The sequence below is a fragment of the Entelurus aequoreus genome, linkage group LG04, assembly GCF_033978785.1.
Source record: "Entelurus aequoreus isolate RoL-2023_Sb linkage group LG04, RoL_Eaeq_v1.1, whole genome shotgun sequence".
NCBI classification, from domain to species: domain Eukaryota; kingdom Metazoa; phylum Chordata; class Actinopteri; order Syngnathiformes; family Syngnathidae; genus Entelurus; species Entelurus aequoreus.
The window spans coordinates 27,250,702-27,274,411 of NC_084734.1; the positions used below are offsets into that span (position 1 = coordinate 27,250,702).

General features: G+C 43.2%; 2 protein-coding genes and 1 pseudogene across 3 annotated transcripts in view; 2 read left to right on the forward strand and 1 right to left on the reverse strand.

Annotated features, from left to right (window-relative positions):
• The window catches only part of LOC133648414 (heat shock factor protein 2-like), a 33,172-nt gene extending 27,470 nt beyond the window's left edge, over positions 1 to 5,702 (reverse strand). The window contains exons 1-2 of one of the 2 annotated variants that reach the window (XM_062044477.1): positions 5,531 to 5,702; positions 4,999 to 5,104 (exon numbers count right to left, since the gene is read on the reverse strand). In XM_062044477.1, the coding sequence (XP_061900461.1) occupies positions 4,999 to 5,104; positions 5,531 to 5,623 (199 nt within the window). In that variant the 5' untranslated portion in view covers positions 5,624 to 5,702. Of the gene's footprint in view, positions 1 to 4,998; positions 5,108 to 5,530 lie in introns of both variants that reach the window. The other variant, XM_062044476.1, reaches the window with a different exon arrangement.
• A 974-nt stretch (positions 5,703 to 6,676) lies between these two features.
• The window catches only part of LOC133647782 (DNA helicase MCM9-like), a 48,648-nt gene continuing 31,614 nt past the window's right edge, over positions 6,677 to 23,710 (forward strand). The window contains exons 1-3 of the mRNA XM_062043474.1: positions 6,677 to 7,137; positions 7,329 to 7,515; positions 11,682 to 11,847. Of these exons, the coding sequence (XP_061899458.1) occupies positions 7,351 to 7,515; positions 11,682 to 11,847 (331 nt within the window). The 5' untranslated portion in view covers positions 6,677 to 7,137; positions 7,329 to 7,350. The remainder of the gene's footprint in view (positions 7,138 to 7,328; positions 7,516 to 11,681; positions 11,848 to 23,710) is intronic.
• Positions 17,614 to 20,667, forward strand: LOC133648415 (uncharacterized; annotated as a pseudogene).

Sequence of the window (23,710 nt, forward strand, 5' to 3'; positions counted from 1 at the left end):
GTTGAGTTATTGATATTGTTATTGCTCTGCACTATTTCGAGTGTTACTATATTGTGATTGCACTAACGTTTGATTTACCGTAACAGTATCACTGTTTTTTACGTGTTATTGAATCAGGGAAAAGTTCCCCTCCACTATGTGATATAAATGTTGCACTACATGTTATACCTTGCTGTTGTTAAAAAAACAAAACACCACGTCACTGAATTTACCTCTGGGAAAATAATAAAACAGCTGTTTATTCATTTTGGGAGTGAACAGAGTTGACAGAACGCTGGTTTGTAATCTATTAATAAAGTTTGACTGACCTATTTGACGGTTTTGTTGACATTCCCTTTAGCGCAGCTCCATCTAATGGATGCATAGGTGCGCCTTATAATCCGGTGTGCCTTATATATGAACAAAGTTTTGAAATATGCCATTCATGGAAGGTGCGCCTTATAGTTGTGGAAAATACGGTAGTTGCAGCCCTAATTATGTTTAACATAAGGGATTCCTGAGTGCTTTTTCAGTTTGACAGACCCAGTGTAAAGTAAACAATTGTATGGAGGACACCTTTGAGATGAAGATATTGCAGCAATACAATTATGTAATGTCCAGTCCTTTAGAGCAGGGGTCTCCAACCTTTTTTGCACCGGGGAACCGGTTTAATGTAGGCATTATTTTCACAGACCGGCCTTCCACGTCTGGCAGATAAATATAGCAAATAAGTGCATGAAAAATTAATGCATGAAAAATTTCACCATACCGTTGAATTAGTGGGTGCCCCTGGCCTCTTCCCTGTGCAAAAGAAGCGCACTATAGACTTTTGTTTTTTACTCAGTTTTGCAAGTAGTAGTAGTTTTTTTTGGCTTTAGTGTCTAATAGCTTATAGGTGATACATCACATTCAAGGACAAGAGCATGGATATACAATAAAGCTAGAAATACTTGCCATTAGATCCAATATATAGATTTCTATTTCCATTCTAAAAGTTATGTATTCATATTTTGTGCAATATTTCAAACGTAGATACTAGGGCTGGGCGATATATCCATATATCGCGGGTTTGTCTCTGTGCGATATAGAAAATGACTATATTGTGATATTCGAGTATGCGTTCTCACGCAGTTGCTTTTAGCTGCGGTCATTACACTGCATGCGTTTCCCACTCTTTCTTGTCTCTCCTTCTCACAGAGACTTAAAACAAGCGCACCTTCTTACATACGTCACGTGTGCAACGTCACACGCTCCCGCGGAGCAGACAGGTAGCGACATGGTAACATTAGCTGTGATGCTAACGGTGTGGTGTGGGTGGTAATACGAGAGAGAAGGTGCGAATCTGGTAACAAATTAAGGAAGAATTCATTCCCAAGAAAAACAGCACAGGGTCCATCGTCTGGCGGTGGTTTGGCTTCAAGCGGGAAGATGTTGAACAATTATGCGGCAAAAGCGTTGCTACAAAAAGTAGCAGCATTGCTAATGTTCAGCATCATTTGAAAAGTCACCCGCTAGAGAATGAAGAGTGCTTGAAACTCTGCATGTCAACATCTCCGTTCGGTGCCACACCAACAAAATGCCGAAGCAACTATTTCCAGATCAACACCGTATGAAAAAAAAAAAGTCAACAACAGAAGGAGATAACGTCCGCAGGAACCTACCACATAGCGAAGGACATACACTGTTTGATTTCCTATTATGCAGCTCATTTTTGTTTGACAGTTATTGAAATATCTTGTGTGTCATCATGCACAAAAGTGCACTTTATTTGTTTTAAACTATTGTAGTGGCGTTCTGTACAAAAAGTGCACTTTAATTTAGTGTTGTTTTGATATGTCATCTTAGTGACATCATGCACAAAAGTGCACTAATAGCTTGTTTTAAAATGTCTGACAATCTTGCACTTTCTGTTTTGGAAGTGGCATGAATGTTTGTGCCACTGCTTAATAACTGTTAATAAATACAGTTTTGGTAAATTGACTTAGTTGTGATTTCCCTCTCTGCATGAAAGTTTAAAATGAGCATATATTAATGCAGTATGAACAAGAATGTTTTAATGTAGACAGATAGAATCATCTTACTGCTGTGATTATATGCATCAAGTGTTCATTCAAGGCTAAGGCAAAATATCGAGATATATATTGTGTATCGTGACAAGGCCTAAAAATATTGAGATATTAATAAAAGGCCATATCGCCCAGCCCTAGTAGATACACTAATGTTAGCTTTTTTTGGTGCAATTTACCATGCGTAAAAACATCCGTTATTGCTAACTACTTGTGTAATAGGATTATGTGCAATAATACCAGCACTCTAACTTACTAGGCCAAAAGAGATGTGTATTATTTTTCTTTATTATTATATCATATGCAACAATTTAGTACTTCTCCATCTGCGTTATTCACATTAACTCCGATGGTCACTTTGTTCATGATCTACCCTGATCTTAGGTCATCAACCTAGCTCAGGGGTCGGCAACCTTTACCACTCAAAGAGCCATTTTGGCAAGTTTCACACATTAAAGAAAGTAATGGGAGCCACAAAATATGTTTTTAAAATTTAAAATGAAAAACACCGCATACAAAGCTTAAACGCTTTGTGCTATGTTAACTAGGGGTCTCAGACACACGCACCGGCACGTACTTTAATGTGGAAATTTGACGTTAGTGCAGCCCGCGAGTTTTGAATGAATGTCGCTTGCGTCATACTTGCCAAACCTCTCATTTTTCCCAGGAGACTCCCGAATATCAGAGCGTGATGACACTGCATTTGCGCCCTCTAGAGTCTGCACAATCAGTGTATCTGCTCGGCCACAAGTGGAATGCAGCTTTGGCTTGATAGCGTTACAGACAGCAAGGCTACTAAGTCAACAGCCACACATCTTACACTGACGGTACCAATACCCAGAATCCCATGCAGCCCTAACTCTTCCGCTCAACCAACGCACGGAGAGGGGGGGGTTGATGTGTGGGGGGATTTGGTGGTAGCGGGGGTGTATAATGTAGACCGGAAGAGTTAGGGCTGCATGGGATTCTGGGTAATGGTTGTGTTGTGTTTATGTTGTGTTACAGTGGGATGTTCTGCAGAAATGTGTTTTTCATTCTTTTTTGGTGTGGGTTCACAGTGTGGCGCATATTTGTAACGTAACAATGTTAAAGTTGTTTGATACGGCTACCGTCAGTGTAAGCTGTGTGGCTGATGACTAAGTATGCTTTGCTGTCTCCTGTGTTAGCAAGTAATAACAACATGCAACATGTGGCTGGACTGGAATGCTGTATGTAAATGCTATAGAGGACAATTACTGCAGTGCAATTAGGGCACGCCCTTTATTTAGTAATTAAAGTGTAAATAGGATTATATTTTCCTGGGAGTAGTCTATGAGAGACACTGACATCCATAAGTCTCCTGGGAAAATCGGGGGGGTCGGCATGTATGTAGCTGAGCCGCATCAGAGTGGTCAAGGAGCCGCATGCGGCTCCGGAGCCGCGGGTTGCCGACCCCTGACCTAGCTAGATGGAACCTAGCTTTTGGCTATGATTTGGCACCTTTACATTTGATATTTTTTAATGTTGTCTGTCTATCTGTGTTGGCCCCGCGATGAGCTGGCGACTTGTCCAGGGTGTACCCCACCTTCCGCCCGAATGCAGCTGAGATAGGCTCCAGCACCCCCCGCAACCCCGAAAGGGACAAGCGGTAGAAAATGGATGGATTTGTATTCATGTGCATTGTCCCATGTGATAAAGATGTAACAAATATAGCAAATAGCGACTTCCTATTAGGAGTTTTATAATACAGCACAGTGTCACAGGGGTTAGTGCATGTGCCTCACAATACGAAGGTCCTGAGTAGTCCTGAGTTCAATCCCGGGCTCGGGATCTTTCTGTGTGGAGTTTGCATGTTCTCCCCGTGACTGCGTGGGTTCCCTCCGGGTACTCCGGCTTCCTCCCACCTCCAAAGACATGCACCTGGGGATAGGTTGATTGGCAACACTAAAAATGGGCCCTAGTGTGTGAATGTGAGTGTGAATGTTGTCTGTCCGTCTGTGTTGGCCCTTTGATGAGATGGCGACTTGTCCAGGGTGTACCCTGCCTTCCGCCCGAATGCAGCTGAGATAGGCTCCAGCACCCCCACCCGCGACCACGAAAGGGACACGCGGTAGAAAATGGATGGATGGATCTATGAACAAGCTTATTCTACAGAGGCACTATAGAGAGCCTGCTGACCAACAGCATCTCTGTCTGGACTGGAGCCTGCAATGCCTCAGACTGGAAGTCTCTCCAGAGAGTGGTGAGGACGGCGGAAAAGATAATCAGGACTCCTCTTCCTCCTATCCAGGAGATCGCAAAAAGCCGCTGCCTGACCAGGGCTCAGAAAATCTGCAAAGGCTCCTCCCACCCCCACCAAGGACTGTTTTCAGAGACAGAATAGTTTTGCCATTTTTTGAGAACTGGGTCAAAAACTAGGAATTTTTCTTGGTGCAATCGTGTTACATAAAACACATAACTGCTGGACTCTAGAAAGAGGTTCCGCAGCCTCCGAAGCAGAACCTCCAGGTTCTGTAACAGCTTCTTCCCTCAGGCCGTAAGACTCTTGAACGCATCATAATTAAATTATCCCCTCAACTCCCCCCAAAATGGATGAACTCGCTGGAATAAAAACGACAATATAACATACATCCATAAACGTGGACGCATGTGAAAAAGTGCAATATATTTATCTGTACAGTAACCTATTTATTTATTTATATATATGCACCTTATTGCTTTTTTATCCTGCACTACCATGAGCTAATGTAACGAAATTTCGTTCTTATCTGTACTGTAAAGTTAAAATTGGAATGACAATAAAAGGGAAGTCTAAGTCTAAGTGTGTCCGGCGAAAGTTAAGTAGGAGAAAATGTGGTCGGTTATAAATGATTTAATGTCTCTGCGCGGCTCGGTAGCAAAGGCATCACAGACCGGTAACGGTCCCCGGACCAGGGGTTGGAGACCACTGCTTTAGAGTGTATGCAAGACTTACACATGTTGAGCTGCCTGATAAAGCTGGTCATGTTGTTGTGCTTGAAGAACTTAGGGAGGATCTCCTTGGAAAACCGCAGCTCATCCAGCACCAGGAAACTATTGCCCTGCTAAAAAAACAACCAGAAGGAACAGTATTTAACTGCTGGGTGTCAACGGGTCCAAATGTTTAAAAGGTGCTGTTGGGTTTAATATCCTTGTTAGTTAGGCTACTACCATCAATAGATTAACGTGGACCCCGACTTAAACAAGTTGAAACTTATTCGGGTGTTACCATTTAGTGGTCAATTGAACGGAATATGCGCCGTACTGTGCAATCTACTAATAAAAGTTGCAATCAATCGGCTGTCAGCTGACAAACCAAATGCGATGTATAATGGGCATTTTACAAGATGCGTGAACATGTTAACAATCGAATTTTAAAGCCACTAGCGATTGCGAAGTTGACGCAAGGCTAATCGGCGTCACTGTGAGCTGTTTGGTGTTAGCTTCACTAGCATGCTTAACGCTAGTATGAGCAGTCACAGCATTACCTGACTCCAACAGATAAGTTCGTCGGTGTCCGCATCTTCCACCAAAGTCCACAGCTTGGTGAGGAAACCTGGCACGTTAGAGTTGTGTTTCATCTCCAAAACAGAAAGTATTTGACAAAGTAGCAGCGATGTTGTGCCTGTATGGTAATGGTTGTCACGGATGTGTATCTTTTTTTTTAATACAACTTCCGTTTGCAGTGGTCGGCGCTGATTGGCCGAACGCAATATTTAACACAAATCACAAGACAAATACAGACAATTTATATCACATTTATTATGGTCAATATATAATAAATGTAAAATTAAAATAAATAACATAAATATGAAAAATAAATTAAATATAAACAAAAATATACACATTTTCACTCTTCTTATTCCTCAAAAAAAAAGTATTGGTAGAAAAAGCTTAAAAAAACAATTATTCATAACAATGTTATGTTTGAAACCTATTTGTGGAAGTAAACTTATAACACTTCTCTGAAGCAAAGTCAATAATTTCCTTATCACAATAAACTAGGATTTCCTTGTCCTATAAACCTGCATACGAAAGACAGTTCCCTGAGAAAATGAACTTGGAAAAATGATCTACAAAAATGTCTGACACCACGACACCTTTAGTGGACTCGAGATATGTCGTCACACGTCACACTTTACTGAAGTCTCAGATTGCTGTTCAGGAAAAGTAACAACGCTGTCGGCTGGCTGTGTGTGTGTTGCACGTTGACGACGCTCATTCGCTGTCTCCTGTCACGTGACTGGGCCAGCTCTATACTCTGCCAGGTACAGGGGTGTCCCAGCACATAGTAAGTTAAGTAAGTAATCAAAAACATCTGAAAGTGATGCTTGCACCCCCCACACGCCGTTTTTTTGTTTATATCGATACTTTTTTTCAGAAAAGTGATGCCAAATGAGTAGCGTGTGAGTATCGATATATCGATACCACAGGATCGATACGCACATCCCTATCACTCACGTGGAGGATTACACATGCGGCATGTGTAATCCTCCATGTGACATGCCAACAAAGTTTTAGTAGTCAAGTTAAACATGTGCATTTTCACCTTTTAGTTTTTATTTTCAAGTTTACAATGACTACAACGTTACCCATTTAGGTCCCAGACCTGAAATATAACTCATTTAAGTCTGTTTCGGCCATTTATTTTCGTAGTTTTATTTTGAAAATCTACTGCAATTTTTACCTATACTTCGGGCGAATTTTTCCCTGTGTTTTACCTTTTTAATCGCTTATAATCCGTTGTGCACATTAGCTAATGTATCGACGGACATTGTGATAGCAAGAAAAGTGGTACACACGATATTTTCAGCCTTCTCAACGGAAGGATTTGAGTTGTTTGAGGAAATGCTGCCTGTAAGATATAAAATGGGTCATTGTGCAAAAAACCCCGCGGAACTCAAGGCTGCTTCTTGGCGTTTCCGGTTTTCCGCAGAAAAAGTTAGTTTTGGTTTTCAAGGCTAGTGTGTTTTTAATTACTGTATAATTAAACCACTTCTTTAATTAGGCCTAAAGTAAGCCTCGAAGTGATGTGTCGGCAGCTAAATTTAAATGTTCTATGTTTTAGAGCAAGTTATCTGCGAGCCACACCAAGGTGAGATGATGTTGTTTTGATGAACAGTGCTACTGTGAATGACGTAATATAACACGCGCTAATACTACCAGTATAACTACAGTTATTGAGTCTTTTTCATTACGTTTATTGCTGTGTTCGTTGTCATTTTTTTAGTAACTACATTTGATTGTCAAACCTTTCTGCGCTTTGTTTGTCATTTTGTCTTGCAGTTGAGTGACGTGCGTGTTCATCATGGCTATAAGTGCAGAACAGGAGGCTTTAATTAGCCAAATGTTTGAAGCCTATGTTGCGGAATATCATCACGACGTCATTGTCCAGCTCTTTTCCGACAGCAGTGAAGACATTCATCAGCCTCTTGTTATCAATGCTATGACACTCTTTGAAGCCAATATGGAGGTACTAATACTTACAATTGTGTATTTTTTTTAAATACAATGATAACATATATTTACTAAAGTTTTTTTTTTTTAAATAGGGGTGTAACAGTTCGATTCGATATGTGTGTTAGCTGATACGATTCAGGGCCGATGTCATTTTTCCATCCATCCATTTTCTACTGCTTGTCCCTCTTGGGGTCGCGGGGGGTGCTGGAGCCTATCTCAGGTGCATTCGGGCGGTAGGTGGGGTACACCCTGGACAAGTCGCCACCTCATCACAGGGCCAACACAGATAGACAGACAACATTCACACTCACATTCACACACTAGGTCCAATTTAGTGTTGCCAATCAACCTATCCCCAGGTGCATGTTTTTGGAGGTGGGAGGAAGCCGGAGTACCTGGAGGGAACCCACGTAGTCACGGGGAGAACATGCAAACTCCACACAGAAAGATCCCGAGTCCAAAATCGAACCCAGGACCTTCGTATTGTGAGGCATACGTACTAACCCTACGTCCATACGTCGCCACCTGTGATGAGGTGGCGACTTGTTCAGGGTGTACCCCGCCTTCCGCCCGAATGCAGCTGAGATAGGCTCCAGCACCCCCCGTGACCCCAAAATGGATAAGTGGTAGAAAATGGATGGATGGACGTACTAACCCCACCGTGCTGCCGATCTCTTTTTTTTTTTTTAGAACGATATGATCCGAGACGATTCAGTGAGTTGAAATAAATTCAGTAATTTTTTAGTGTGATACTGGACACTGTAAGTGACGTTTCCTATTTTCCCGTTATTTTTGTTAGGGAATTGGGTATAAATGAATGGATACCAACAAGCAAGTAAACAATTAATGGCCAATGCATTCAAATCGTATTTGGATGAACTGCAACCAACACTTAAAGTTGAATTAACAAGAGGAAAAGGCCTCATTTCACAAAGCAGGTCAATTCCTATTTTTTTGCCCATACGTGACCTGCATTGGGTTTTTTTTCATATCAGTGGGAACAGTGGGTTTCTGAATTTTTCAAATCCGACCCAGGCTTATTTCATGTGTGGAAATAAGTTAAGTTAAAGTTAAAGTACCAATGATTGTCACACACACACTTGGTGTGGTGAAATTTGTCCTCTGCATTTGACCCATCCCTTTGTTCACCCCCTGGGAGGTGAGGGGAGCAGTGGGCAGCAGCGGTGCCGCGCCCGGGAATCATTTTTGGTGATTTAACCCCCAATTCCAACCCTTGATGCTGAGTGCCAAGCAGGGAGGTAATGGGTCCCATTTTTTTATAGTCTTTGGTATGACTCGGCCGGGGTTTGAACTCACAACCTATCAATCTCAGGGCGGACACTCTAACCAATAAAACATTTTAAGTACCACTAATAGCTGATAGTCACACACACACTGCATTTGACCCATCCCCTTGTTCCACCCCCTGGGAGGTGAGGGGAGCAGTGAGCAGCAGCCGTGGCAGCGCTCGGGAATCAGTTTGGTGTTTTAACCCCCAATTCCAACCCTTGATGCTGAGTGCCAAGCAGGGAGGTAATGAGTCCCATTTTTATAGTCTTTGGTATTACTCGGCCGGGGTTTGAACTCTACCGATCTCAGGGCGGACACTCTAACCACAAGGCCACTGAGCAGGTTAAATTGGCTATGTATGTGACGCGACTGCAGTGTGAATGCCCCTTGAGCAGAACATCATCAAAAAATTATAAGCATCATAATTATTCGCCAAAATCAACGGTTACAAAATAAATAGTTGACAAATGAGCAGAAAACGGGTTAAAATAATGTTTTAGGAACTCACATCAATCAATGTTCCACCACTCCCTCGGCTACAACTGCTCGCCTACAGATATGCTCTTCGGAGCAGACATCCAAGCAAACGTCCCACGAACTCCCAGAGCCAAAATACTTGCCCTCTTTCTTCCTAATCTTCCCCACGCAGTAAATCGGTTAAACATTGTTGACTTTGATTGAACAAAATCGTTGAAATTGCCATAAATGCGGCAGTACTAACTAGAATTGAAGCCATGTTGACTTCCGTAAACTGTGCAGGACGCGTGACGTCATGTCTGAATGCGGGTCAGTTTGCTTTCACCTTAGACCTATCCATCCATCCATTTTCTACCGCTTGTCCCTCTCGGGGTTGCGGGGGGCGCGGGAGCCTATCCCAGCTGCATTCGGGCGGAAGGCGGGGTACACCCTGGACGAGTCGCCACCTCATCGCAGGGCCAACACAGATAGACAACATTCACACTCACATTCACTGCCAATCAACCTATCCCCAGGTGCATGTCTTTGGAGGTGGGAGAAGCCGGAGTACCCGGAGAGAACCTACGCTAGAAACTTAATAGGATAAATAAATCACATTTTATTTGGGAATGTGAACAACTACATTAAAAGATTGGGTTTGACAAAAAAAAAAAAATCAATATGCACATCCTACTCTGTAGTGTGAACGTAGCCCACGTGACTTGACAGCAAGACTAGATGATGTGGTAAAAGCCTATGCAATGTAAATAGGCACCAAAAATAGCAAAGCAAAGACAATTGGAAGTGCGTCTGACATACCAAGCAAAAGGAGTCTCCATGCCAGGAGAACTACTTGAAGAAGTTGAAAACTTTGAGTATCTTTGAGCCACTTTTACAGCTGACGGGAAGTCTGACAAAGAGATCAGGACAAGAGTGACAAGAAACACAATTTACCAGGATTAAAAAGAGCAACAACATCTCAACAATCACAGTAGTCCACCTTTGTTCTTTATAGTCTTCTCCGCCTTTCTATATGGATGTGAAAGCTGGACAATCTCTGCAAGTTTAGAAAAGAAGATTGAGGCTTTTGAGATGAAATGCTATTGCTTCTGAAAGTCCCATACACAGTTCATTGAACCAATGAATCTAAAACTAGAACAAGAACTAGGAGAAAAGTGAAACATTTTTCTGTATGTTGAATTGTCCAGGTTGTACCCCGCCTACCGCCCAATTGCAGCTGAGATAGGCTCCAGCACCCCCCGTGACCCCAAAAGGGACAAGCGGTGGATAATGGATGGATGGATGGATGAAATTCAATTTTATTTACTCAACATAAGTTATCCCTTGAAGGAAGAAACCTCGAACACAGTGCAAAGCCACTTTTAAGTCAGCAATCCTCACCTCGATTGTGGCAAATAAACTATGTTTCTAATTAGTAGCATTATCACTCGAGGGCGGGGAAAAATTAAACATGCTACACTGCACGTGGTCATGCTGTAAGAGGATATGCTAACCGCTAAGCTAGAGATAGAATGCAAACAGAGATGGGGGGATCGGAACAAATATTGACTGTAACAATACCAAGTACAGTGTCAGTATATGGTCGATACTCCGGTGGTTACATCGATATTTTTATCATCAGAAAAGATGTTGTAATTTTTGTTGTTTACAAACTAAGAAAATAAGTCTCTGGAAACAGGAGGGCTTTAAGGGCAAATACCAAAGGGTTTAAAACAGAACCAATAGTAGGAAATGATTTAAATTGATATCGTTAGACCGAGATTCTGTGTTTTTGTCTGATTATAATTGTGTTAAAAAATGTATCTTGAAATATAAAATGACTTTGAAACTTTAAAGTGCCAGTATCAGCATTGGTATGGCCATTACTGCCCCTGTAACTACTTGGTATTGGGTCAATACTTACATTTGTGGTATCGCACAAAACTAATATTAACAACAGAAGAATAAGTGCAGCACAATTAAACAGAAGTGTAGCTGGAACCATGTTACAACAGAAAGTAACCACCTATTAAAAGAAAATTAGCAAGAATATGAGTAATAGTTTTGACAAATTAATACAACTGGAAATGACGCGGTGTTACTGCATACATCAGCAGCAAAATTAGGAGCCTTTGTAACCCGCTTTGAAATGGTTCTATTATCATTTACATACCAAAATATGTATTGTCCATCCATATAGTCCCTTGATGACCGCAACGATGACAATGGCCCTCAGTAGAAAAGTTTGGACAAACCTGAAGTACACATTTCTCACGCATCTCTCCATTTTACCTAAGACAACATTTTGGTCTGCCTCATGATGCCAACTTGTTCCGTGGTTGAGATACATGGCCGTCAACAACTAATGTGTACATTAAGCTGTATCCCCGTTGCACACTTCAATCTCATTTCATTGTCATTGCATTCCCACAGATTGGCGACTATTTCAATGCTTATCCCAACGATGTCCTGGCAATATTTGATAAAGTGTTGCACAAGTCAGCCCTGGAGTTGTCAAAGAAAGCTTCTACCAAGCAATCTGGACGACGAGCAGCTGAAGAGACGAGAAAGAAACACACTCTCCATGCCCGCATTACAGGTTAGTTTTCACATGTCAAATCTAACTTTCTGGGAATGTTGGGCATCGGAAGTCCCATTTACAGAGACAACATTATTTCAACTTCTGGAGTCCAGGGAAGACTTAAGCTGTATGCTTACTTTAGTTTTTTATTTCTTTATATGTTTTATATTTCATATAATAAATTTAAAAACAGTTGATCTTGCTTTGGTTGCTTTTCTTTTTTTTGACTGTAGAATTGTTTTTTTTACATTTGGACATAGTTTATTAAATTTTTTGGCCTAAACCTAAACTCAGAGTATATAGGGAAGAATGTAATGTGTAATAAAATATTATGATAAAGAATGCAAAAATAAGATGTATCATTTCAAAACGTAGGTAGAAATATATCAAACAACAAATACAATTATTTATTTACAGTCATGGTCAAAAGTTTACATACACTTGTGAGGGACATAATGTCATGGCTGTCTTGAGTTTCCAATAATTTCTACAATTCTTTATTTTTTGTGATAGAGCGATTGGAGCACATACTTGTTTGTCACAAAAAACATTCATGAAGTTTGGTTCTTTTATGAATTTATTACGAGTCTACTGAACATTTGACCAAATCTGCTGGGTCAAAAGTATACATACAGCAACATACATTATCAATTTTGGTGATGTAGAAAAGTTACAATCAAATCAAATTAGCTTCATGGTATGGCCTCTTAACTTCATGTGAGTGATTATGATTGATGACACCTGTTGACTTCTCTGAGCCCATTTAAATAGGGCTCATGTGATGCAGTCATTAGACTCGGTTGCAATTGCAATTGCGACAACGGGAAAGTCAAAGGAACTCAGCACAGACCTGAAAAAAGTCTACAGTTTGCTGCTGATCACATGGACAAAGATAAGACCTTCTGGAGGAAAGTTCTGTGGTCAGATGAAACAAAAATTGAGCTGTTTGGCCACAATACCCAGCAATATATTTGGAGGAGAAAAGGTGAGGCCTTTAACCCCAGGAGCACCACACCTACCGTCGAGCATGGTGGTGGTACTGTTATGCTCTGGGCCTGTTTTGCTGCTAATGGAACTGGTGCTTTACAGAAAGTAAATGGGACAATGAAAAAGGAGGATTACCTCCAAATTCTTCAGGACAACCTGAAAACATCAGCCCGGAGGTTGGGTACTTGGGCGCAGTTGGGTGTTCCAAAAGGACAATGACCCCAAACACACGTCAAAAGTGGTAAAGGAATGGCTAAATCAGGCTAAAAGTAAAGTTTTAGAATGGCCTTCCAAAAGTCCTGACTTAAACACCATTGAGAACATGTGGACAATGCTGAAGAAACAAGTCCATGTCAGAAAACCAACAAATTTAGCTGAACTGAACCAATTCTGTCAAGAAGAGTGGTCAGAAATTCAACCAGAAGCTTGCCAGAAGCTTCAGGATGGCTACCAAAAATGCTTTATTGCAGTGAAACCAGCCAAGGGACGTGTAACCAAACATTAACATTGCTGTATGTATACTTTTGACCTAGGAGATTTGGTCACATTTTCAGTAGACACATAATACATTCATAAAAGAACCAAACTTCATGAATGTTTTTTTGTGACAAACAAGTATGTGCTCCAATTACTCTTATCACAAAAAAATAAGAGTTGTAAAAATTATTGGAAACTCAAGACAGCCATGAAATTATGTTCTTTACAAGTGTATGTAAACTTTTGACCATGACTGTATGTAATGTAGTAACGGGCACTTTTATAATGACATTTGGTATTTACGTATTTTGACCATTTTAAGCATATGCATTAATTCAATAAACGCATCACATTTTTTTTATTTTTTTTTTTATTCATTACTGATTTCTGCTCACGTCAGACTTTATGAGAGCCAACAAACATAATAAAACATCACTTACTGTACAATGTCTGCTGTCATTAGTATGCCGACTGCTAGGATATTCATATATCCCCATTTAGATGAACAATTTCCTAATAATCCTCGCGAAGAGACAGGGTGGGGGGACCAAGCGCTTTTCGTGTTGTTCTCGCCAGTTACAGGCCCGAAACGGCTGTCAAACTGTCCAAACTTGTTGGATTATATTCTCATCCATCTACTTTTCAGGTGAGATGGATGATTTATGACCTACCATAAATTTACAGGGCGCAAGGAAGCGAGGATGCAACAGACTACTCGATGATGTAAACATTGGCACACAAGCTTGTGATCACGACGGCGCTATAAATAGATTGTCTGCGTTAGCGCTTATAATAATAATATTACTAATACTTGGTTATTATTCAAGTCATGAAATGTAAATGGAGTATTGTTGGCCGTTTTTGAATGGTTATTTATTGGATTTTATGGGCGGAATAATGGAGCTCCCATTGGCTCCACTCTATGCGGACTTTTATTTACGTTCATTCAATATTTAGAATGCATTAAAAAAAACCATCTGTCGTCATGTCTTTCATAATGGTTGTGAACGATAGGCAAAATTCTCAAAAATTGCAGTTCTCCCTTAGGACAGATGTGTTTCTCCACATCAGTTGTCCACATGGTGGCAGTGTTTACTTACTCTTCTTCCACTCCCTCAGCAACCAAATGGCCTGTAGTGCTTTGTTGGTAGATTTGGAGCTGTTTTAACCAGTAAGTCCTGGCCCAAAAGCGCATCCAAATACACAGCAAATGTTTCAAAACAAAGACCAAATCGTAGAAAATATCATTGATCATAAGTGTGGTTTTACTTGGCTAATTTACATCATTTTAAGACTTGTCAAAGTCTGCACCCTTTATTCGACTTGAAAGGCGGCGTCTGGTGAGTGCGTTGCATGTTGGATTCACTAGGGACTGTACTTAGAGGGGGGGTTACCCACATATGCGATCCTCCCCAAGGTTTCTCATAGTCATTCACATCGACGTCCCTTGTGTGGGCTCTGTGCCGAGGATGTCGTTGTGGCTTGTGCAGCCCTTTGAGACTTTTGTGATTTAGGGCTATATAAATAAACATTGATTGATTGATTGATTGATCTTAAACCTAGCAGATGAATTATACACACCGTCATTATAATTGACTCCAAAACCATATTTACACATCAAAGAAATCCTAAATAACCTAACACTGACGTGGTAAAAATTAGGGGTTGTAAAAATTTTTTCCATCCAAATTCAAATCGCGATTTATATTTAGACAAATTCTAAATCAATTCATTATTTTATTTCAAGAATTTATGAAAAAAAAGAGTTGTTGCAAGTTTTAAAAATTTTTTTTTTTTTTTTTTTACAAAACGTTTTGGATTGAAATCATTAAACAACTATTATTGATATTATTATTATTATTATTATTATTGTTATTATTGTTGTTGCTTTTATTTCTTTTCATTTTGTTTAGCATTGTATTTGTCTGTCTTCTCAATTGAAAAAAAGCTAGGATTGAGTTGGAGTTGGGGTTGCGGTATTTTCTTTTATTAGATTGATTAACATTCTGTGATTTTTGTAAATAAAATGTTGAAAATACATTTTAATAAAGACGTTTTTTAGGCCAACACTGCACATATAAGTCGTACGTAAGCAGCCAAGAGGAACTTTTGTAACCTGTAACCTTGTTTTGAAAAGCCCTTTTAAAAAAAAGTATATACCAAATAATATATTGCGAGAATTGTGTTGAATAGAGAATTAATTCTCCATCGAATCGAACCGTGAGGTTCCCAAAGATTTCCACTTCTAGTTAGAACCCTACCTCACAAATGTGAGTACAACCCCACACGTTTTTTGAGCTAATATATTCTAGTTTAAAGCCTGGATGTACCAACACGGAGTCTTGCCTAGAATACTCTGGCCTCTGTTAATCTACGAGGTACCAATGACAACGGTTGAGGTACTAGAGAAGACCATCAGCCAGTTCCTGAGGAGATGGCTGGGGCTCCCTCGGTCCTTAAGCAGCATTGCTCTTTATGGCCATTCCACCAAGCTGCAGCTCCCTCTCAGGGGACTGTTGGAGGAATTCAAAGTCACCCGCTCCAGAGAGGTAATGATGTACAGAGACTCCGCAGATGTCAAGGTCGCCTCGGCAGGAATCGTTGTTAAGACCGGGAGGAAGTGGCAGGCACAAGAAGCCGTAAGCAGAGCAGAGGCGCGGCTGAGGCACAAAACCTTGTTGGGTACTGTGGCAAGGGGAAGGGCAGGCCTCGGCAGCTTTCAAAAGCCACGTTGGGACCGGGCCCGTGGCAAGGAGAAGCGCCAACTGGTCCAAGAGGAGATCCGTGCAGAGGTGGAGGAAGAACGTTGCTGCCGGATGGTCAGCATGTCCAAACAAGGGGCGTGGACAAGGTGGGAGCATGCAGAACCTCGAAAACTCACCTGGGCAGAGCTCTGGAGAGCTGAACCTCTGCGCACAAAATTCCTCATACAGTCTGTGTACGATGTCCTCCCATGCCCCGCCAACCTGCACATCTGGGGCCTAGCAGACACTCCAGAGTGTAAACTGTGCCAGAGGAGGGGCACCTTGGAGCACATCCTGAGCTGTTGCCCAAAGGCACTAGGGGAGGGGCGGTATCGCTGGCGCCACGACCAAGTTTTAAAAGCCCTGGCGGATTCTATCTGCGCAGCGATACAAAACAGCAAGTCCCAGGCCGCCCCGAAGCAGTCAATCACCTTCATCAGAGCAGGACAGAAGGCAAGCCGCCAGCCCAACTTCTCAGGAGGGCTCCTGGCCACCGCTCGTGACTGGCAGCTCCATGTTGACCTGGGAAGGCAACTCAAGTTCCCGGCCAATATCGCTTCCACGTCACTCCGCCCAGACATGGTGTTAACATCGGAGTCATCCAAGCAAGTGGTGCTACTGGAGCTGACTGTTCCCTGGGAGGAGCGAATTGACGAAGCAAATGAGCGAAAGAGGGCCAAATACGCTGAGCTCACTGTAGAGTGTCGGAGTAACGGCTGGAGAGCCCGCTGTGAACCAGTCGAGATTGGGTGCAGAGGTTTTGCTGGTCACTCACTACAGCGTGTGTTCAGAATCCTTGGCATTAGAGGACTGCAGTCGAGAAAAGCCACCAAGAACATCCTAGAGGCCGCAGAAAAGGCCTCCCGGTGGCTGTGGATCCGTAGGGGGGATCCGTGGTGCGCTACTTGGACACAGGCCGGGGTCTGATCACCCCCGGCTGGGTCGCCCGGGCGAGGGTGTCTGATGATTAAAGACCCGAAACACCCTATGACCCCGGGTTTATCACTGATGACGTGTCCAAGCATCACCGTGAGGTGTATTCAAGTTCTATCACATCTGGCTGAGCCAGTGACCTCCAGGAAAGGCTGGATGACGTCCACGAAAAGAGTGGTGACAACTGGAGAGACAGTGGACAGCCCGGAGAGACGGCAACCGGGGTAGGGAAGGCCAGCCCCCTGACCTACAGCTCCCGCGAGGGGGCACCCAAATCTTGCTACGAAGAACCCTACAGGAAAATACCCCCAGGGATGCCCGAGAGGGGGGGAGGATGAGCATCCCAACAGGACGGATTTAATGGTTATGACCCAAGCAAATGGACAACGGATTACGAGCGCAGTCTGCATATGTGGCAAGGTCTGCAAGAACTCGAGAGGTCTGAAGATCCACCAGACTAAGATGGCCTGCCTTGGGAGGGAACAAGTGAAGCGACGCTCAGAAACGGCAGCAGATGCAACAGTTCCTGTTGTGCCTGCTGCAGAACCTGGTCAGACGGAGGAGGAGCCAGGTCCGGAGTCTCCCCACAGTACCCGGAACCTCCAAGCAACACGTTTCCCCCCACCAAGCAGAAAATCGGAACACCGCCGGGTAAAGTGGCCTGTCGCTAACAGCAAGGAGTGGACCAAGCTGGATGAGGACGTAGATGAAGCCCTGGAATCCATTTCGAAGGGTGACGCTGACCAGAAACTTCAAACCATGTGCTCCCTCATAATGAGCATAGGAGGTGAGCGTTTTGGAGTGGAACAGAAGCAAGGAGCAGCTAGAAACCCAGCAAAACTCAATCGGCGCGAAGTCAAGATAAGCGAGTTGAGGCAAGAACTCAAATCCTTAAGACGCCAGTTTAAGGCAGCCAAGGAAGAGGAGAGAACTCCTCTGTCAGAACTCACTAACATCGTAAGAAAGAAGCTCATCACGTTGAGGAGGGCCGAATGGCACCGAAGGAGGGGAAAGGAAAAGGCACGGAAGCGAAGCGCCTTCATAGGCAACCCCTTCACCTTCACTAAGAGGCTTTTGGGCCAGAAGCGAAGTGGTCACCTCGCTTGCCCTGTAGAAGAGATTGACCATCATCTCAATGCCACCTTCAGTGACTCTTCAAGAGATCAAGAGCTTGGCCCTTCTGAGGCACTGGTGACTCCAGCAGATCCAGTGTCCCAATTCAACAGTGATGAACCCACCCTGGCAGAGGTTAAGGAAGTTGTGAAAGCTGCTAGATCTGGTTCTGTCCCCGGCCCCAGCGGTGTACCCTACAAGGTCTACAAGCAGTGTCCACGGCTCCTCAAGCGTCTGTGGAAGATCTTGAAGGTGATTTGGCGGAGAGGGAAAGTCTCTGCTCAGTGGAGATACGCGGAGGGCGTCTGGATCCCGAAAGAAGAGAACTCCAGCAACATCGAGCAGTTTCGTATAATCTCGCTGCTCAGCGTTGAGAGCAAGATTTTCTTTAAGATCCTGTCCCAACGACTTACCGAGTTCCTCTTGAAGAATGCCTACATAGACACCTCTGTCCAGAAGGGGGGAGTACCTGGAGTGCCTGGGTGCCTGGAGCATACAGGAGTGGTGACACAGTTGATCCGGGAGGCAAGGGAGAACAAAGGAGATTTGGCAACTCTCTGGCTTGACTTAACCAACGCCTACGGATCTATCCCGCACAAACTTGTTGAAATAGCACTGACAAGACACCATGTTCCTGGGAAAATCTGTAACCTCATCATGGACTACTACAACAACTTCGAAGCAAGAGTCTCCTCAAGCCAAGTAACATCTGCCTGGCACCGCCTGGAGAAGGGCATAATCACTGGTTGTACAATCTCAGTGTCACTCTTCTCCTTGGCAATGAACATGATTGTCAAGTCTGCGGAGGTTGAATGCAGAGGGCCAAAATCAAGATCTGGGACCCGGCAGCCCCCCATAAGAGCTTTTATGGATGACTTGACAGTGATGACCACATCTGTGCCTGGGTGCAGGTGGCTCCTCCAGGGGCTTGAACGGCTCATCACATGGGCAAAGATGAGCTTCAAGCCAGCAAAGTCCAGGTCTCTGGTCCTAAAGAAAGGTAAAGTGGCCGACCATTTCCGCTTTACAGTTGGAGGGTACTTGATTCCAACGGTGACCGAAAGACCTGTTAAGAGCCTGGGCAAGATCTTTGATAGCTCCCTGAAGGACGCAGTGGCCTTGCAGCAGACAAAGAGCGACCTGACCTCATGGCTCACAGCCATCGACAAATCTGGTCTCCCAGGAAAGTTTAAAGCCTGGATGTACCAACACGGAGTCTTGCCTAGAATACTCTGGCCTCTGTTAATCTACGAGGTACCAATGACAACGGTTGAGGTACTAGAGAAGACCATCAGCCAGTTCCTGAGGAGATGGCTGGGGCTCCCTCGGTCCTTAAGCAGCATTGCTCTTTATGGCCATTCCACCAAGCTGCAGCTCCCTCTCAGGGGACTGTTGGAGGAATTCAAAGTCACCCGCTCCAGAGAGGTAATGATGTACAGAGACTCCGCAGATGTCAAGGTCGCCTCGGCAGGAATCGTTGTTAAGACCGGGAGGAAGTGGCAGGCACAAGAAGCCGTAAGCAGAGCAGAGGCGCGGCTGAGGCACAAAACCTTGTTGGGTACTGTGGCAAGGGGAAGGGCAGGCCTCGGCAGCTTTCAAAAGCCACGTTGGGACCGGGCCCGTGGCAAGGAGAAGCGCCAACTGGTCCAAGAGGAGATCCGTGCAGAGGTGGAGGAAGAACGTTGCTGCCGGATGGTCAGCATGTCCAAACAAGGGGCGTGGACAAGGTGGGAGCATGCAGAACCTCGAAAACTCACCTGGGCAGAGCTCTGGAGAGCTGAACCTCTGCGCACAAAATTCCTCATACAGTCTGTGTACGATGTCCTCCCATGCCCCGCCAACCTGCACATCTGGGGCCTAGCAGACACTCCAGAGTGTAAACTGTGCCAGAGGAGGGGCACCTTGGAGCACATCCTGAGCTGTTGCCCAAAGGCACTAGGGGAGGGGCGGTATCGCTGGCGCCACGACCAAGTTTTAAAAGCCCTGGCGGATTCTATCTGCGCAGCGATACAAAACAGCAAGTCCCAGGCCGCCCCGAAGCAGTCAATCACCTTCATCAGAGCAGGACAGAAGGCAAGCCGCCAGCCCAACTTCTCAGGAGGGCTCCTGGCCACCGCTCGTGACTGGCAGCTCCATGTTGACCTGGGAAGGCAACTCAAGTTCCCGGCCAATATCGCTTCCACGTCACTCCGCCCAGACATGGTGTTAACATCGGAGTCATCCAAGCAAGTGGTGCTACTGGAGCTGACTGTTCCCTGGGAGGAGCGAATTGACGAAGCAAATGAGCGAAAGAGGGCCAAATACGCTGAGCTCACTGTAGAGTGTCGGAGTAACGGCTGGAGAGCCCGCTGTGAACCAGTCGAGATTGGGTGCAGAGGTTTTGCTGGTCACTCACTACAGCGTGTGTTCAGAATCCTTGGCATTAGAGGACTGCAGTCGAGAAAAGCCACCAAGAACATCCTAGAGGCCGCAGAAAAGGCCTCCCGGTGGCTGTGGATCCGTAGGGGGGATCCGTGGTGCGCTACTTGGACACAGGCCGGGGTCTGATCACCCCCGGCTGGGTCACCCGGGCGAGGGTGTCTGATGATTAAAGACCCGAAACACCCTATGACCCCGGGTTTATCACTGATGACGTGTCCAAGCATCACCGTGAGGTGTATTCAAGTTCTTCTGCTTTACTATACTAGAGAACTTAAGTAGTAAGTGCACATTTAAAGTAATATAAATTTACTAAACAGTATAGATTACTTGCAATCAGTATATATTTATTATCCATTGCAAATGAGTCAACACACTGTTATTATTGTGTAAATATCTGGCAACACAAGCGAGTAGCAGGATAATTGTGTCTTTTTTGACAGTCAAGCATGAAGGTGTACAGTGCATGAGTGCATCTGGCACTTGGGAGCTGTGGTTGATTGCGGGAAACATAAATGCAACCATGCACATAACTTTTGTAGGAACCACAAAAAATTGCATTATTGGCTTTATTTTAACAAAGAAATCTGACGGTACATTAAACATTTGTTTCTTATTTCAAGTTTTTCCTTAAATAAAATAGTGAACATACTAGACAACTCGTCTTTTATTAGTAAGTAAGCAAACAAAGGCTCCTAATTTAGCTGCCGACGTATGCAGTAACATATTGTGTCATTTATCAATCTATTATTTTGTCAAAATTATGAAGGACAAGTGGTACAAAATGAATTATTAATCTACTTGTTCATTTAAATGGTAAACGGGTTATACTTGTATAGTGCTTTTTCTACCTTCAAGGTACTCAAAGCGCTTTGACACTATTTCCACATTCACCCATTCACACTGATGGCGGGAGCTGCCATGCAAGGCGCTAACCACAACCCATCAGGAGCAAGGGTGAAGTGTCTTGCTCAAGGACACAATGAACGTGACTAGGTTGGTAGAAGCTGGGGATCGAACCAGGAACCCTCAGGTTGCTGGCATGGCCACTCTCCCAACCGCGCCACGCCAGTATTTACTGTAAATATCTGCTTACTTTCTCTTTTAACATGTTTTATCTACACTTCTGTTAAAATGTAATAGTCACTCATTCGTCTGTTGTTTGATACTTTACATTAGTTTTGGATGATACCACAAATTTGGGTATCAATCTTATACCAAGTCATTGCAGGATCATACATTGGTCATATTCAAAGTCCTCATGTGTCAGAGCACAACAGTTGTTATGTTATCATCTCTTTAGACTCCTATTGATTAATATCAATTCATTGTTTATTTCCTGTTAATAGCGGATTACTTTCTGCTGTTACACAGTTTCATCATCACTTCAAAAGTTTACTAAGCATTTATCTCTGGCTAGTTTAGCAATTAGCATGCATGCTCGGTGTGTAACATGTTTGACAGCATCTTACAGTCTTCCAGTGATAATGATAATTGACTAGCTAAGACATGTAGTTTATTTGCTACAATAAAGATGATAATTATTAACTCAGAGGAGCGACTCCATACTGTGAAGGGACATGCAGAGTTAGTTGCTTGCACCCTCTGTCATCTGAGGAGACACACATGAATGAAGTATCAGCCAGAGGGCATCGGCTTTTGTAATCTGCATTGAAAGTCTGTGGAAAGACATAACACACTGCTTTAGAGGAGGTGTACTCACTTAGATATTCAGTAAGATACTGCACATGGTAGGGCTGGGGCGATATATCGAATATATTCGATATATCGCGGGTTTGTCTCTGTGCGATATAGAAAATGACTATATCGTGATATTTCGAGTATACGTTCTCACGCAGTTGCTTTTAGCTGTGGGGATTACACTACAGGCTTTCCTCACTCTTTCTTTGTCCCTCCTTCTCACAGAGACGTAAAACAAGCGCACCTTCTTACATCAGAATCAGAATAGTTTTATTGCCATTGTTTGAGAACGGGTTCACAAACTAGGAATTTTTCTTGGTGCAATCGTGCAACATAAAACACATATAACACATATTTGGTAATAAAAAGAGCTGTACTGAGCTATCAGATCTTGTTATAGACTTAGAAGTCACATACTGTCGTGCGTGCAACGTCATACGCCCTCGCGGAGCAGAGAGGTAGCGGCATGGGTAACGTTAGCTGTAATGCAAGAGGAGAGAAGGTGCGAATCTGGTAACAAATGAAGGAATAATTAATTCCCAAGAAAAACAGCATGGGGTCCATCGTCTGGCGGTGGTTTGGCTTCAAGCGGGAAGATGTCGAACAGACAACCATAATATGTCAAGTATGCAGCAAAAGCATTGCTACAAAAAGTAGCAGCACTGCTAATTTGTAGCATCATTTGAAAAGTCAACCGCTAGAGAATGAAGAGTGCTTGAAAATGCCGAAGCAACCATTTCCAGATCAACGCCGTATGAAAAAAATAGTCAACAACAGAAGGAGATAACGTCCACAGTAACCTACCACATAGCGAAGGACATACACTATTTGCTTTCCTTTTATGCAGCTCATTTTTATTTGACAGTTATTGAAATATCTTGTGTGACATCATGCACAAAAGTGCACTTTATTTGTTTTAAACTATTGTAGTGGCGTTCTGTACAAAAAGCACACTTTAATTTAGTGTTGTTTTGATATGTCATCTTAGTGACATCATGCACAAAAGCACTAATAGCTTGTTTTAAAATGTGTCTGACAATCTTGCACTTTCTGTTTTGGAAATTACATGAATGTTTGTGCTACTGCTTAATAACTGTTTAATAAATACAGTTTTGGTAAATGGACTTAGTTGTGATTTCCCTCTCTGCTTTAAAGTTTAATAATTAGCATATATTGATGCAGTATGAACTATAATGTTTTAATGTAGACACATAGAATCATCATACTGCTGTGATTATATGCATCAAGTGTTCATTCAAGCCTAAGGCAAAATATCGAGATATATATTGTGTATTGTGACATGGCCTAAAAATATCGAGATTTTAATAAAAGGCCATATCGCCCAGCCCAAGCACATGGTAATGACATCAATTTAATTGTTTATGGATATCTGCAACTGATTGTTCAAGTTCAGGTAGCATTATTATTACAAATGTAGCTTACCACCATCAGGTGTGCATAAATAATGGGTTCCCACTTCTCTGTGAGCGCTTTGAGTATCTAATAAT